This window comes from Argopecten irradians, unplaced genomic scaffold (assembly GCF_041381155.1).
Source record: "Argopecten irradians isolate NY unplaced genomic scaffold, Ai_NY scaffold_0706, whole genome shotgun sequence".
Lineage (NCBI taxonomy): Eukaryota > Metazoa > Mollusca > Bivalvia > Pectinida > Pectinidae > Argopecten > Argopecten irradians.
In genome coordinates this window covers 1-16971 of record NW_027188173.1, presented here as the reverse complement: position 1 = coordinate 16971, position 16971 = coordinate 1, and the positions used below count along the sequence as shown (strand labels likewise).

Here is a 16971-nt window from a genome sequence, read left to right as displayed (position 1 = left end):
ATGACTCTGAATTGATTTTGATATTAGACGCTGACGATCGTCTGATGACACATCGAATGCCTTTGGACCGGCCCAAGAGAATCCTAAGTAGAAGAAAACTTTCTTTTGCCACAAAGACCTTTGACCTATTGGCATTGCTGTTGACACGGTCAAGGCTTCCCTATTTCCAGATTCGGTCTCGATTCTTATCAGTGTTTTTGTAGTCTGCTTTTTATTTTCATGTATTTGCGTATTTGTTCGTCATTTTGCTTTTCTGGGGTTGCAGTACCCTCTTTGAAACGTAGCAAAGTTGGCTTGCTACAAGTTGTTCGTTCTTCTCGTACAAAAAATGCTTCATCATCTGTTAAAGCAGCATGTGGCTCGACGTCAATTTCTACCACACAACAAGGCGGATTCTTGTCTGATTCAACCACGCGAATAAAGTGAGGAGGTCGTATGCATTTCCATGCAATTTCTATCTGGTCTTCGAAAAAGTAATATCTTATACACTGCTTAATCGCGGTGTTACATTTTTCTCTATCGATTGATATGCCAACAATTTCTCCATTCCACTGGCTATCGTCTGTCAAAGCTCTTATGCCGAAATGAATAGTTCCATTTGTTCTATCATTCATGCATGCTGATGCAAATTGCACAATTTTCTTGGTAATCCATGTTTCCTTATGGCTGTCGTCGTCGTACTCAACGAACAAATGGACTGGATGAATTAGATCATGAATCCTAGTGTGATCAGTTGATACAAGAGCAGATTTTCTGTAGGAACTTGTTACATTAGAAGGCGTATTAAACCTTCGTAGTGTTTCCTTGACTGTAATTCTGGTATCTTCATTATGTTCGGGAGTACATGCGGAGGGTTTTTCAATGTTTTGTACGGCATCCTCCTCTTTAATTAGTTCATCCTTAATAATCATAATAGCCTTTTTCTTCCCGTATGGCATGTCAACAATGTTGGATAAATCAGCAATTTCGAAATGCTTAAAGACATGCCCATTTATTTCGTGTATTTTAAACATTTCTAAGACATCTAGTGTTATGCCAGACTGTAAAAACTTTGGCTCTAAAATGCGACAAAGGTCATCTTCGCTAAAGGAATCCAAAGGCTTACTTGGTATTGGGTGAGCCATCAGCTCTTGACTGGTTTTTTCTTTGGTGATTTCTGTTAAAGTGAAATAACGAAGATTATGTTTTAATATACAGTTATGGGGAATATCATAAACAGACATACGCAAGCCTTTTCAACATATCATTATACAATATGGGATCAGGATGTACAAATATAAACGGCAACATCTTACCTCTGGTGTCTTTTTGTGTCCCACATGCCCCGCGTTCGTCATCTTTTGCTTTTGATAAGTTTTTAAAAAGAGATCTTTTTCAGGTCAAGGATTTCGGAAGGATTTTTTTTTAAATGCTAGACGGCAAACACAAACAAAGAAAATAAGATGTCAGGCATTTTTCAACTAGTAATGATACAACTGTATTGAATTAAATATATATTCTCTGAGTAATATGTATATAGTCGTCTATTTCAGTCTAATGTGTTTACCTCCAGCATAATAATTTGTGCAACTATGGAAACCAACGCTTTCAGAGCAAATGTGTTACTCACTTCTCAAAAACAACCGTTAACATAAGCATCGCCGTTGCATTTGGCAGGTATATTTTTTCTACTTTCAAGAATTGATGGCAAATAAATAATCGGTTCTAACCCTTTAGTTTTCCTCGCCATTATAGACAGACTTATAATTTGTAAATAAACACAACGTATTCCTATTCTCTAAAGCCCTTCTTATTGTTGCAATGGAACGGCTTGATGCATATTTGGTCAGCAATAAAGGGAAACTATTGTGTGAAGGGGACTTACTTTACATGAACACACGGTTTAACACCCATCGAAGGGTGAGGTCAAATAGAGGAATTCGTTAAGTTTAACATATTCTGCTAACTATTTTAAGAATTCAGTTATGTGGTCTCTCTATCTCCCTGGAGGCTGCAGAGTGCCAATGGTTTAAAACCACGGATGAGAGACGTATAAATAGGAGAAAATACCTAATTCTGTCTTACTTTAGAAAACGTATAATATAATCTTTCTAGAAATAGAGTAATATGATCTTTCGCTCCCTTTAGGATGAGACATGATAATCTCAACCCGAGGGGTAAGATTCTTAATAGCTTAGGAATCCCAAGGGTTGAGATCTCCTGTCTCATCCCAACGAGGATGAATATTCTTTTTCTCTTGCCCTGTGTGAGCACGTGCTAATATCTCACGTAGATTCTCTTTACCCTATGGCGAGACAGAAAAATCTCACACCGGTAAAATTGCGGATATCCCTGTCCGTGGTAAGAGATCGATTTGTACTGAATCGTATCTGTACTATCCTTCGAGAAAGGGTGATTAATTGCAAGTAAACCATCATTATGAACTCCATCTAGGGTAAATATGTAATGTAAATTCATTGTTTTCCTAACAAAAGAGAAAATAATTTATTTCTCCTGAAAAATCACATATGTTTGTTCTGTTTTTGTTTTTGTATAGTTTCTTTGGAGATACTGATATAGGAATTAGGTGGATAATCACAATAAAGGATACATTTCCTTTCCCTCTCGTTTTTCTGCCGTGTATTCAATTGTTGGAAATGTCTCCTGAACAATGGATCGTAGTGAAGATATCTGCAAGTTGATTTCTTTTCCTGCTAAGCAATCCTTTACACCGCTTTCCACTGCAGTCAATGGTACTTCTTTACCACTACATTCACAAAACATCAGCAATAATGCGTTTCTGATCACATCCACATCGGACTTTTGATCTAAAATAAAATCAAACATTGCTACGTGTAATGGGTACGCCACTAATATATCTGAAACATCTGGCGAAATATGTCAATGCGGTATCAGTATTTATGAGCAAATTACCAATTAACTTACCAGTCTTTCCTACTTCTTCGTCCTTTTCTTGATCGTCTTCCATGGATCTCCGAATGATATTTCTGTAGATATATCTAGTTCAGTTAAGAAATAGGAATCTTACGTAAAAGATTATTTCATTTTGAAACAAGATAAACACAGCAGTAAAACATTTAATAAAATATTCACACTGAAAAGAAAAGAAAAAAAAGGATACGTTGGTTCACTTTTGCTGCTGCATGACTCTTCATATTTGACATTTGAGAAAGTGCTCTCTACTGATCGTACAAGGAAATTTTCTTCAGTTCGCAAGTCCCTTCCTTCTAAATCAATTATTTGTTGAATATCCTGTTCAAGTTCAGCACAAGTGACATGTCCACCCTCAGACTCCCGATAGAGTCTCAGTAATTGTTCCTTCACATATTCATAATCTGATTCCCATTCTGCATCGAGAAAAATAAACGAAAAAAATAACGAGGTTTGACTTCGTAATGGATTAAATGTATCGATTCACATTAATTTGGCGCAAAACTGTTCTCGCGTAAATTTTGCAGTGTAGCAGTATATACAATCAACATCAAAATATCTAATAATTATGTTTTAGAGACAGTTTGTATTATTATACCTCACTTTCATTTAGAATGTTCTTCTGATTGGATTAAACTTTAACCTAAATCAAGGAATTCTTTAACCAGAGATTTAGATAGCTTGTTGATGTTGAATATAGCAAATATTGATTTATTTTAATTTTGTTTTAATTTTGATAGGTATAATAAAATGATTATGGCACTATACGTCAGGATACATCTAGAAATGTCGCCCTCAAGAAAATAACTCTTTCCACGGAGACAATTCTAGATGTACGCCTCCACAAAGGGCCATAACTGTATAATATATCATAGTCTTCCATCGTTTCTCATCTTTTACTATGGCAAGTTGAACTTCAGTTATTATCTAATTATCCTGTACTATGTGGAATCCCCAAATTTATACGTTAAGAATGAACATGCACATACATATCTTGACCCAATGTACCAACAAGAATCACATCAAACCAGAAAAATAATCAAATTCCCCACTTCAAGTAAGTCTTAATTTATTTATTAATTTTGTCAAATTCAGTAAATCCATCAACATTTCGCAACGTTACCTCTAAATTTTTTCGTAAACTTCTTCCTAGAAATGTTCCTAAACCGGAACGACATCACATGCATACGACTATGCATATACGTGAAAACTTGTTTTCTTAGGAATTAACACAAAAAATATATCACTGAAATATCTAAGTGATTATGAATAAATATTTACCTTTCTGGATAGTATCTTCGTCTATGGCCGTAGCGTCCAATTTCGTTTTAACAGGCTGAAGTCCTTCTATATCCAGAACTTCAAGAAAGCCATCATATCCATTTGACTTCCGCTTGATGATTCGAAGGAATTTAGTAATCCTATCTCTAGTTGTGTCTTCCCTCTCAATTCGTTCCCTGTCGTCGTCAGAAATGACTCCTTCCTGATATAAACACGGAAGGATCTGCTGCAGATCCAAATTCTCTCGAAGATATGTTTCATTTTTTCTCAGGACCAACTTACCTCTTTTATCCATCTGAGTGTTGCTCTAGTATTGCATTAAAAAGAATTAAGTACAAAATGTATTTCATTCCTGAATTAATGATTCATAATGAAATATTTTGCAAGCGAATTCTTTATTAGATATTGGCATACCCAAACTACATATATTTTGTTTAACAACACAAATTATTAAATTATGCCAATTTCTTACTATATATTATCCAGCGTCTCAATATGATATAATATTGAAAAAAGTATGAACATCGTTGCATCATGAAGCAAAACCTGTTTAATTAAGTTCAATATTGTCATATAATACGAAAGTTCTTTACAACATATTCATGAAGCACAGGTAACATTGCACTGACATAACACATGTTAATGTACGACTTCGCTAGCCAATGATATTCAGTACGATATACTCTCCTGTTGCAGGTAGAGTATGGTACTGAATATCCTTGACTGGCGAGGTTTGTAAATATGTATACATTGTGTTTTATTTTTACTTGGTACATAACTCTGCCCACTACGTACTCACCTGATATATTGAATTTAAAATATCAGCGACTTAAGGAATTTGTGATGCATTTTCCATCGTCTGCCATTTGTAACCTCCTTATTATCAGTTGTCCAGCCTTCTATAAATACCCATAATGTATATTGATCGGCTGGTTTAGCTCCTGGATAAACAAAAGGTAAAACACCTTTGTACGTAACATACAGAAGATATTGTTGGAACGATTGGTCACATACTTTAATCAATAACTTTTAATCTAGTTTTCCAATTTCATGGATTTGTCTGCACTATGTTTATGAATAATATTAAGAAATACTATTTTATAAAAATAAAATCATGAAAAAAATAAAATAAATATTAATGTATGTAACATTGTCTCTTGACTAATATTTTGAAATAAAATTACATGTGTATACCAACCGACAAAACGACACGGCCTTTTTCAGCGATCGCTCTAAATACAATCATACAATAAGCATAAACTGTGGTCCAATGTTAAAAAAATAAGTCATATAATACTTGATGTGTATGTATTATACTATTTGATTCTACACTACACTAGTCATATTGTTATATATGTATAGTTAGCTGTTCAACCGAATGATACATGCATTGATAATCAATTTAATAGCTGTCACAATCGGAACTTTTGGACTTCATCCAATAAATGTTACTTGTCAAGTATGTATATACAGGCTATGCTATTCGAATAAGATAAGCAGCTATAAAATGTATATATGGATCACTACAACTTATTTCCGATAATTTTCGATAATTATTGCTACATTTACGAATATGTTCTAACCAGGGCGACTTATCCTAATTTTTCGCAAAGGATGCTGACTGCCACGTTGGTTCGAGGTGTAAGTTGGTGAAAACTGCCTGATAGTTTTGCGGTCGGCATTAATATTTCTCATTTGAATATACGACATTTTCATTTTAGGTCAGATTTAACTATCGTATTATATATAAAGTTATATCGTATATGTTAATGGTATAATTCTAGCTTAATAATAGTTTAATAGTTCCGAGGTCGCCGCGATTCTCTCTTGTGATTACTGTACATGTAGACATTATCTCGTCGATACAACAAATAACAGCTGAAATATTCAGAACAGTAATCAATTCTGAGTAAATAAATTTTGTTACAAGCTAATACGTTTTTTGTGTATATGTGTGTTTTTAAAATAATTTTCTACACCAATTAATTATTTTTTGTCGGGACTCGTTACATCTGAAAAGGTTAAAATATATCGATCCCAAATTGGTTTTCTTCGGAAAATATCTACGCTCTCTAAAATTATTGTTATCATTACATGTACATATAAAAGTGATCCTCGTGTGTGTATGTATGTGTAGATAGCGAAATCTTTAGGCACACACAGGAGTCAATCTGCCGTATGAATGAGTTTCGTAGGCGTTGTTGCATTGGGTAACATTTATCGCAATGAGTATACCTCATTGCCTGCCATTAGTAAAGTAAACGTCCTATTCACACCGCCTTCATGTCGAACTTTCTGCAAACAGTTTTGATATAATTTATTCATACAGTCGATTTGACCTAAATTCTTCAACATGGATGGAACAGCATATCGGTTAGAATTTAGATGCATTGATAGACACCACATTAAGAATGCAGACAGGCTGCGCAGAAGTGAACGATATTGATTAGCTGAATAATGAAACCTACTTTTCTGGATTATAAATCTGTTCTGATTTGATTACATAATTAAGGGGAATTAATTGATAGAATTACCGTTATGGCTCCTAGCATGTCAGTTATTTAACAACATAATACCTGAACTACCTCACTTACCACTAGAAGGAGGTCTAGCAGGCATTCCATTCCAAAATGATAATACAGGACCTGATCTCGCAATGCACGAGAATCTCATTATATAACGTTATACTTGGAATTTCCTTTTTTGACTTTCACTTTCGGTATCTTAAATATCTCAGATTATCAATAAAAGTGTTCGTGAACAATATTACTTTTGTATAGACGGTTATTTACCTTGGTGAAAGTTTTCGCGATTTGATCTAAAAACGAGGAAATACAATTTTAGTGATTTTAAATTTTCGAGATATGGCTTTAATGGTACAATGTATCTGAATGTTTACATTTCGTTGACCAAATGTTTGCGGTTCCGCGAAAATATCACCACTAGAAAAATCGTAATGTTACCAACGTATCTTTACGTGGCGACTAAATTTCAACTTTTCGTTGCGATTTAATTTTGACCATGTTGTTCTACAATATTTATGCTCAGAGAACGTTTTCGTGGTGACTATTTTTCGCTGCTTCTAATTGCCCACGAAACACGTAAAATTTTATTGTATGTGATATATTTGGTTTGCAGTATATAGCACATGATAAACCTAAAAAGTACCAGCCCTGAAGGGAATATTTCATGTATGGAGTTTTGGGAGGCTGTGTTACATTTTCTTTCATGCCTACGGGTGTAATACTGGCTGGTCTAGGGCAATACATGTACACTCATGTCGCCTGAGGCTGTATTGCATGGCTACCGATGCAATAAAGCCTCGTTACGCCACGGGTGTCAACAAAATCTCCATTTCCTCGGTAAAATTTTTAACATTTTTTTCACAAATATGGCTGGTTTTACTATAAAAGATGCAAACAACGGAATTTGTGTTGAAAATATCACGTAATTTTTCATGTATGGAAATTTGACTTCCAGTCGTGGATTTATTCGAATTTTAATATCAAAATATCGGAATGTTGCAATAAAAACGTATAGGTATGAAAGCCTCGGGTTTTACTACATTTTGTGACCCTCGGGTAGAATATCCCTATCCTTCATATCCACATATGAAAGAGTCTTATATTCTCACCTGCAACAAATGGTTTACATCTAGAGATGACCGTCAATATGACGTAAAATAACAAAATGTTATTCATGTCCATAAAAAAACAAAATGTCATCGGCCCGAGATTTATTCAACTAGTAACAAATCTATTATAACGAATTGTTCATCATAGTCCCATACAATTCGTTAAAGCAAGGTTTTACTGTTGTAGTATATGTATTACATTTAATTGTTTTAACTAGAGATTTCTGGCCACATTTAACGGTCGCATGCTTTAACGGGCTATACAATTGCTTCTTTCTCGTGTCATATTGTCATTTAGGTTTATACCAATCGTGAATATTTTTTTTTTCTTCGAAATGAGTAAAAACGGAATAATTAAAGGGGACATAAATAGGTATCGTGGCAAATTGAAATACAGTCCTAGTATCAGAAATGTACATATGTAATAAGTAGAATACCCATTGTCTCTTTTCTGTTATATTTCATCACGTGAGGTGCAAACTTTGATATTTTTCACTCGTGCGACAATGTTTCTACCCCATTCGATGTAATATAACTTCGTCAAGAAACAAAGGATATACTTTGTATATTGTACTTGTAAGTAAAATTATAGACAAACAAAAATCATTGAGGTGAAAATGTGATTTCGCAGGTTAACTTAAAATCGATGTGACAGTCATGTTGTGTGTTTTAGACTATAGATATCTGGCCACATTCAACGATCGCTTGTTTTTGCCTTGTCACATTGCAATTTAGTTTTATGCAAAGCGATCATAAGTGTCCTTATTTGTATTATCTCTTTTTATGCATTAACGATTTTTAATATTGGTTCAACAAATTATCGTCGATTTAATTTCCTGAAGTTTTTGTTTTGCTAAATACGACTGTTGTAATCATATACCCTTACTGGTAAGGCTGTATGCAACATGCAAGAGGCTTTGTTAACCACTTCAGATCAGTAACAACTTATATCGAGAATGAGAAACATACCGAGAAAATACGAAACACATAAAACATTATTAATAAAAGAACTTTATTACAGATACATACAATGTATCTCTTTATATAAATTATAAATGAAATATAACCACTCGCGTGCTATTGGATTTTCTTTAAATCACAACTGCATGTATTACAAAGCAACCTGTATTGTAAATACACAACTAAATATTCTTTTGCATGCACAAATTTCATTAAGTATCATAAGTAATACAAGGACACAAGATTTAATGCTTCCATTTGTCAATTTTGTTACTCATAACAGTTTTGGGTAACACAATATTCTCGATATGGTATACAAACATAATACTGTAGTCCAATACATGTGTACTAGATTTCAAAAAAGTTTTCTTTATAAAAATATTGTTTAAATTAATTTGAAATACGGGGCGTGATTATTTTTTAAAAATCGATTTGAAATCAATATAGTTGAAATTCATATTGTTATATCAGATGCAAAATAGCCTCAGCTATTGGAAACAAAATGTAATACATTCTGAGATTGATACAGTTCTCTGGTAACGCACTACCCTGTTGAATCAAGTATATTGTTCACGCCCATGGCAACAGCATATTGTATGAAAAGTTACATTTCCCAATGCGTCGTCGTATCTTATCGAAATAACACATTTATAGGAAATCAAACGTTAATCTGAAATGTATGATACAGTTGTAATGTGTGCTTTATCTAAAATATTTTATTTAATTTCTATTTTGATTTATGAATAGACAGTATGAAAAAATGAGTGAAAGTTGTGATACATATTATGTGAATGAATCGTGTGTCAGTGGTGTGGTGAGTGACAGTCCTCCTGTGTAAGGACATCATATTTCTGAAGGAAGACCCGTGGCCCCAACGTTAGCAGCCTTAGAATGTTTACATGGTGAAGTACATGTTTTTGTCTCTGTTGTAAGTAAATGATATTATTTCTGGTGCCAAGCTATGCCGACATCGGTATAGATTAAACACACCTATTGATACAATAATATTTACTTATATATATATTTAAAACACTTCAACTACGTATTGCATTAACGTATCATATCATGCATCCTCGATACGGCAGTGTGTTCTGATCACTTACGATCTCGACACCCGTTGACTATCTCATAATAAAAACTGCAGGCAACAAAACAGAACAGGCAATTTATTCTGTTAATGCACACCAAAATATCCGTATAACGGTATACTGTGGTTGACTGTATGGCTTTGAAGTTGGGCGTCGCTCTCTCTGTAGTCTTCAAAGGAAATTTTTGCAGGTCTGTAATTGGTTCAGTTTTTTCTTTTTGAGCTGCCTTCAGTTTCTCTATGAGATAGTCAATGGGTGTAGAGATCGTAAGTGATCGGAACCCTTGGAATATCGAGGATGCATATATTGTCGTATTATTTTAAATACTTCAACTAATGCAATACAGTACGAGTAAAATATTATATGGTATCTCTGTTTATATTCTTTTTGTGCTTGTAAATATTTCATCATTTCATTTCATTTCAATTGATGGATTTTGATTACATTAAATAATTTCATTATGGAACTGGGAAATTATATGAAAGCAGGGCCCATCATATGTGACTGATGTAAATCAAACTACCTGTATGGGCAACCCAACATGACATTTATTTAAAGAGCAATGTCGATCCTTAATTTCACTGCATATGTATGAGATATCTTGATTGAAATATAAGATATATTATATAGTATATGAGATATCTTATACTGTTATATAAATATATGAGATATCTCATATCTATTTTTTAATTAATTCTATATAAGATATCTTATATCGTATTTAAGATATCTCATTTAAGTTATCTATACTATATAAGATATCTTATCTTACAAAGGAACGAGATTTCAACAAAGGCCCAGAAATGAAGTCTCCCTACCCGGAAGTCATAGAGACTGTACAGTATACTATTACTCGTTCAGCCAGACTCTTGAAGGCTTCGCATGCTACGCCAGTATCAAGCGTTTGGTTGAACGACACAAAAAGTATGCATGTATAGATAGGTCACCATTATAGTTCGAATTGACAACAAGAGTGATGGGAATTAACTGCTTCTGTGTTTTCAATACATCGTTGAATGCAACCGTACAGCGGTTGACTCTCCCTTTCAGTGCCATCTCTTTCATTGCAAACGATTCTAAGATGTGTTTCCGAAAGTACTCCGAATGATGCTCGAACAAGAAATTAGTTTCTGGTTTTAAATGCTACGAAATTTCATTCTATAAAATATATCTTATAAAGCAACGAGATTTCAATTATCTAAGATATCTTGTATATATATGAGATATCTCATATACATATATAATATATCTTATTTAATTTCTATATGAGATATCTTATATATACGAAATAAAATTTCTTATATAATATATGAGATATTTTATGTACTTTATGAGATATGATATATGTTATATAAGATATTTTTTAAACTTTATAAGATATCTTATATATATTTTATAAGATATCTTATATGTTATATAAGATATCTTATATAGATATAAGATATCTCATATGTATATAAGATATCTTATATTATTTGATTAAATACGGGAATGACCTTGCTCCTTCAATAAGTGTTAAATTGGCTTGCCATATACCTATATTCATCTGGCAACTATTTGATACATTACAAGTCATGAAAAGTAAAGAATAGACGTATTATCACTGATACTCAAACAAATATCAGAAATCAACAATATGATATACTTAATATTTTCTTAAACAACTTCTCATAGAAGTAGCAATAGATACAAAAATCAATTTCGAGGTGGGTACTGAAAAAGTTTGTGAAAATACAGGGTGTTTTCATTCAGAAAAAACCTAAAGTAATACAACATTTATGTCATACTGAATGTGACATAACTACAGTCAATAAAGGAATTTTCAAAATAGAGGCCACCGAAGACAATAGACAAACAATCTTGCAGATATAGTAATTAAGTATTGGTTTCAAAAATAGCACTACTGATAAATCTTATGTATTTAGCTAATCACACTCATATATACAGGATTATTGATAAAATAATGATATCAATTATGTTTTCAAACTGTTTACTGTCGGTATAAAAAAGGCATATAACGAATGGATGGACAGCTCAGGGAAACGTAAGAGATAACTTATGATAATGTAAATACAAGTAGCAAAATATTAAATCTTAAATAAGAATTAAACAAATACATTATGCACAGATATATTAATGTATTGAAATATATTATAAATCACATATTCCGAGACAAAAGTTCCATAATATACACACATTACTGCTGACTAAGTCATTCCTATTCTAATCAACTATAAAACAAAACAAACAAAGAAAATGTTACTTCTACTACACTGATTGTTAAAAAATTAATAAATCAATAAATACTTCAATATTTCAATAACAGTAAACCAATTTTCTTTCGCGTGCAATTTTCGTGAATTATGAAATCGAGAAAGTTAATCTCCACGGATTAACATTTCGTTAATTGATATGAAATCAATTCTATTTTTAATTCCGCGAATGTTAATCATTGAGAACTTGTTTTGAAATGGAAATAGCGAAATTTAGTAGCCACGAAAGAAAGTTGGTTTATAGTTTAACATCATGACACATACATTTGTATATTTACTGTATATGTGGCTATGTATAGCAAAAACAAATGATTAAACAGGAAATATTCATTTGGATGTTAAAACAATGCAACATACATATAAACATAACTAAAAGAACATTTATACATTTAAGAAAGAGACATTTATACTGTTTGAAGTATATACATAACGACGACAATAGACGAGGAGCACACCCCTAATACAAAACATCAAAACTAATAGAAAAAACATAAGGTATCAAAACACATGACATTCAATTCGATATCCGTAAGTAATTGAATTTCGTTTGATTCAAAATATTGATCACAATCAAGAAAGTAAGGATTATTTTATAAAGCACTAAGATACATTATAATCAATGATGAGGCAACATCAAAATTGTTACCATCTATCTCTCATCGATAATCGGATATTAGTGAGACCAATCGCTTTCAAGTAGTTTACCTCCTGTCCGTGAAGAGGTGATAGCAAATAGAGATACTTGTCTGAACCAAAAAATATTGATGTGTTGTCAGAGTGACATTAAGATAATGATTTTCAATGTATGGCAATTAGTATCTTAAATAAGCCGCATTAACGGTTAATAAAAATGAACAAGCATTCGAATTATGATACAAGAAAACACGCCAGATAAGATAACTATAAAACAACAACTAAAATAACAGTTTAGACATGACAACAGGCTGACTAGTTAGTTGAGTTAAACATGTTCAAACAGTAATAACACAAAGTCAGGTCAATTCAGGTCAATTTTAGGTAATTTTTTATCACTTGTGTCACCTTTGTTAATCAATAGTTCATATACAGTTTAACATTCTGAGCACAAATTGTTTAGATTTGTTTGGTCATCAGTTCCTGATTATTACAATGGATAAGGCATAACATACTATTAACAGCTATGTTCAAAAAGAATGGTCGTCGTGTACAGTTAGTGACTACCTCACTAATTAATACAATACAGATCAATGAAGACAATATCTAGCTCAAGGGCACACTGTCAACTTCTAGTGATATGATACCACAATCGGATTCATCCGTGTCGAAGACTCAATAAGAGGACGATGTCACAGGTGAATGCGGGAAACGGCACTTGATGAACTGCAAAACATGTTTTGAAAATGTAATATTTTATTACCATTTCATCATAAAACTATGGGTATATCAAGATAAATATGTTACTAAAATGCTGTTGCTTTTATATTGTTATGTTTTGTATAAGTATCTTAATTTTGTTTGCCTTGTAATCAAAGGTAATCCTGTAATTAATCATCAGTATGAATATTATATATCTAGAAATATCTAGAAACAGGCTACCAATATAAGCAAATCTTCATTCGGTTTCATGAATTTTAGATACAGAGTTACAAAATGACGATCTATACGAGCTAATGCCGTTACCTTTTTTAGAACTGAAACAGTTCCTGTCGGCTTTTAATGAGTAATTGAAGATCGCTGCGTAACTTTGACTCCTGCTGTATGGTATTTTCCTGAAACAAGAAGATAAAGGTATCAATGATTTCTCGTGAAACAATATGATTGACTGTACAGATCAAGACAGAACTAAATCACAACAACAGAATTATCCGTACAGTGTATAGATTAATATTACAATGAATGTATTTGAGGATTCATTTAGATATGTTGAACACGTTCGTTATTTTACATTGACACGGGTAGGATATTAGAAATTCTATTAAAATTGCCATACCTCTCGTGTGCTCCTGTGCGACATTTTCTTCAGTTGCTCAATCTTCCTAAGGGTATCGTGTATGCCACGTATTTTCTGTGTAACGTCTGGTTCAGGCTGTAATAGAAGGGTTTCATTTCCAGGTTTCCGGACCCTGGTATAGCCATGAGAACGAGATCCTTGATCTCCCGATTTCCTGTCATCTTGTGTAACATCAAAAGCTTTAGGTCCTAACCATGTGAATCCGAGGTAAAAATAGACCCGCTTTTGCCAAAGAGTCCGTTGTCCAATGTGGGTTCCCGTGGGTATAGTAATTCGTGTTTTGTTTCCCCCTGCTGTCTCTATCTGTACGGATACCTCCGATCCATCATTCATTAGTATCCCCTCTAAACGTTTGAGTCTGTTGATATTCTGTGGTTGTGACCACACAGTGTCGCCTTTGTAGTATCTACCTGTGTGACTGTTGTGGAGTTCCTCGTAGTAAACTATTTCGTCGTAACCATGTCCTTTTCCTAGAAAGAAATATGTTGTTTCCCTCTTCATTCGATTTCGATTGCCGTCATTTTGACGAGGGTGATTCTTTTTAAATGCTGATTTCCATTTCTGCATAGCATCTGGAAGTTTCCCTATGGGATACAGCTGCAGGTGTCGCCTGCTCTCCGTTGGCCAATTGAGCATCATCAAGTAAAGAAAAACTTCTAGATGAGGTAACTCGTCTGTACTATCGTTCTGAATAGTGTACAGACGTTTGCTCCATTGAACCAATTCTTCGAATGGACATGGACTGGCCCTAGTTTTGGTGATATGCAGTACAATTGCTACGCTTATGAAACTTTTAATGTCAAATGCTTCGACATTTTCTTGTGTCTTCAAAATAGTTTCTAGGTGCATGAATATCAATTTTAACTTCATTCCACCGTCCTCTTCACGTCTAAGTTCGAGAAGATTTGCTAGAGATCTACCCCCAAGTTTACGAATCCGTCTTCTTCTAAAATCTGATTTCTCTTTCTCGCTCAAGTTTTCAGGCACTTCATCTGAATCCTCTCCAAAGTAGCTATCTACGTTTTCTCTCAAACGCGGCAATGTGCGATGCGCAAATCCAGATTTGGTCCAATATGCATTTTTCATTGCACTGTCCTTTAGTTGAGTATTTTTGTCTTCCAACTTTCTCATGGCAGCATCGATAAAACCCCTAAGAGTTCGTAAATATTCAAAAGTGTCCTTATCCATGTCTGGTATTGCGATCTGTTCATGTTGGATCTCTTTGTCAACCAAAATGACATGCAGTTTCTTTTCCGAAATTGGCGATGACAACTTAAAGCAAAGTCAAGCAGCAGCATCACTAAATAAACTTCATTGTAGTACCCCAGCGTCATTTGTAGAGGCATGTTTTTTCCTGTTCGCTGACTGACTGCTCTTTATGAAAATATATTTATCCCTGTTCTCGCCAACTCAATTACCTCTTTCGTTTGATCCATGGTGAGTTCTGTTCCCTGTTGTAGACTGCATTCATACTTTTCATTTAACTGATGTTTGTACACCAATTCCTGTAGGTGTCCCAGAGATATGAGTTATCTTTTTTCATACTTGTTGCAATCTTGCAATATTTTGTTGCTTCCTCCCAGTTTTTGAAATGCATGTAATGCCTTGCTATTTGTTGTGCAATCATTGGGTCTCCTGTCATATCAAATCCCTTTAGAAGAACGGTCTGCCGCTTTGTCTGGGTCCTCTTTAGAACAAATTTCAAGGATCATTGGTGAAAAGTTTTCCTTTTTGCCATTTTCTAACTGTTCTCTCTTTTTCAGAATATCTTTGACAATTTTTTTGACCTGATCGACAGACCTGTTCTGATTGACAAAAACTGGCGAACTCAAAAAACACAGCATGGCACCACTCGTTTCCATTTCCAGCTTTTTCTGTAAAAAGCTGAATATTTCTCTCGCAAACAGCTTGTTGATAATTGAAAGAGCTTGAAGGTTTGTTCCAAAACCACCTCTTGAGGATCGATTAAGCAGAACTTCCAGGGGCTGACTCATGCCGCTTTCCCACCGTCGTTTCAGTGTCTGGCGTTGTGGCGATACCAAGCCGAATGAAATGATGTCTTTCTTCAACTGCGAACTCATCATTGTGTCAAAAGCGCTGATAGGTATAGACTGAAAGTCAATGTCATAGCTGTTCATCATAGCAAGGTACAGCAAAAGGTCCTTTTCTCTCTTGGATTCAATGCTATTGACATACTGCTGAACGGTACGAGTGATGTAATCCTGGTTAAAATTTTCTTTCAGAATGTTGAAAGATATCAATAAACGAGGATTGACGCCGTTCTCATTTTCATACTTTTGTTCCAGGGACTCGTATTTTTTGTTGAACCAGTCGAGTTCACGGGGATCCAATTCATGCTTCAGGAGAATAACGGACTCATCAATTTTCTTCGGGAGATTTGTTCTTCGTGTGCAAAGAAGGAGAACGCAGAAGCAGGAAAATAGTGTTGCTTCACTTCGTCTTGCAGCAACCCGCGCTCTGTTTTCAAGCGATGCGTAGAGGTTCTGAATATTCTCTTCGTCACAATTATCCAACAACACAATCGGAGGATTGGGCGTGGTCGGGTCTTCATAGTTCCTTAGCAGAGCTATTTGATCGCATGTCTGGTCTGTGATTTGCTTCACAATACAGCATCGGTACTTCTCCCTTGATTCCCAAAGCAATTGTTTTGCTGAGGTTGTTCCGCCAGCACCTGGTTGGTGCATTAGATTTGACGATAGCTACTCTGCAGTCGTCGTCGTTTTGTTTTCCGTCCAATGCCTTCACGAGAATATTCATTAGTCGAGAGTGTTGCGACCTCTGCAATACGTGATC

General features: G+C 34.2%; 1 protein-coding gene and 1 pseudogene across 1 annotated transcript; both read right to left on the bottom strand.

The window, feature by feature from the left end:
- Nucleotides 1-44: 44 nt before the first annotated feature.
- Nucleotides 45-6869, bottom strand: LOC138313483 (uncharacterized). Its single transcript, XM_069253906.1, has 8 exons — nt 6807-6869; nt 5012-5153; nt 4213-4519; nt 3122-3347; nt 2926-2999; nt 2591-2807; nt 1296-1369; nt 45-1156 (listed from the first exon to the last, which is right to left on the bottom strand). The coding sequence occupies exons 3-8, from the start codon at nt 4505-4507 to the stop codon at nt 189-191; spliced, it is 1854 nt and encodes a 617-aa protein (XP_069110007.1). The 5' UTR covers nt 4508-4519; nt 5012-5153; nt 6807-6869; the 3' UTR covers nt 45-188.
- A 5390-nt stretch (nt 6870-12259) lies between these two features.
- LOC138313482 (sterile alpha motif domain-containing protein 9-like) lies at nt 12260-16881 on the bottom strand (annotated as a pseudogene).
- Nucleotides 16882-16971: the final 90 nt, after the last annotated feature.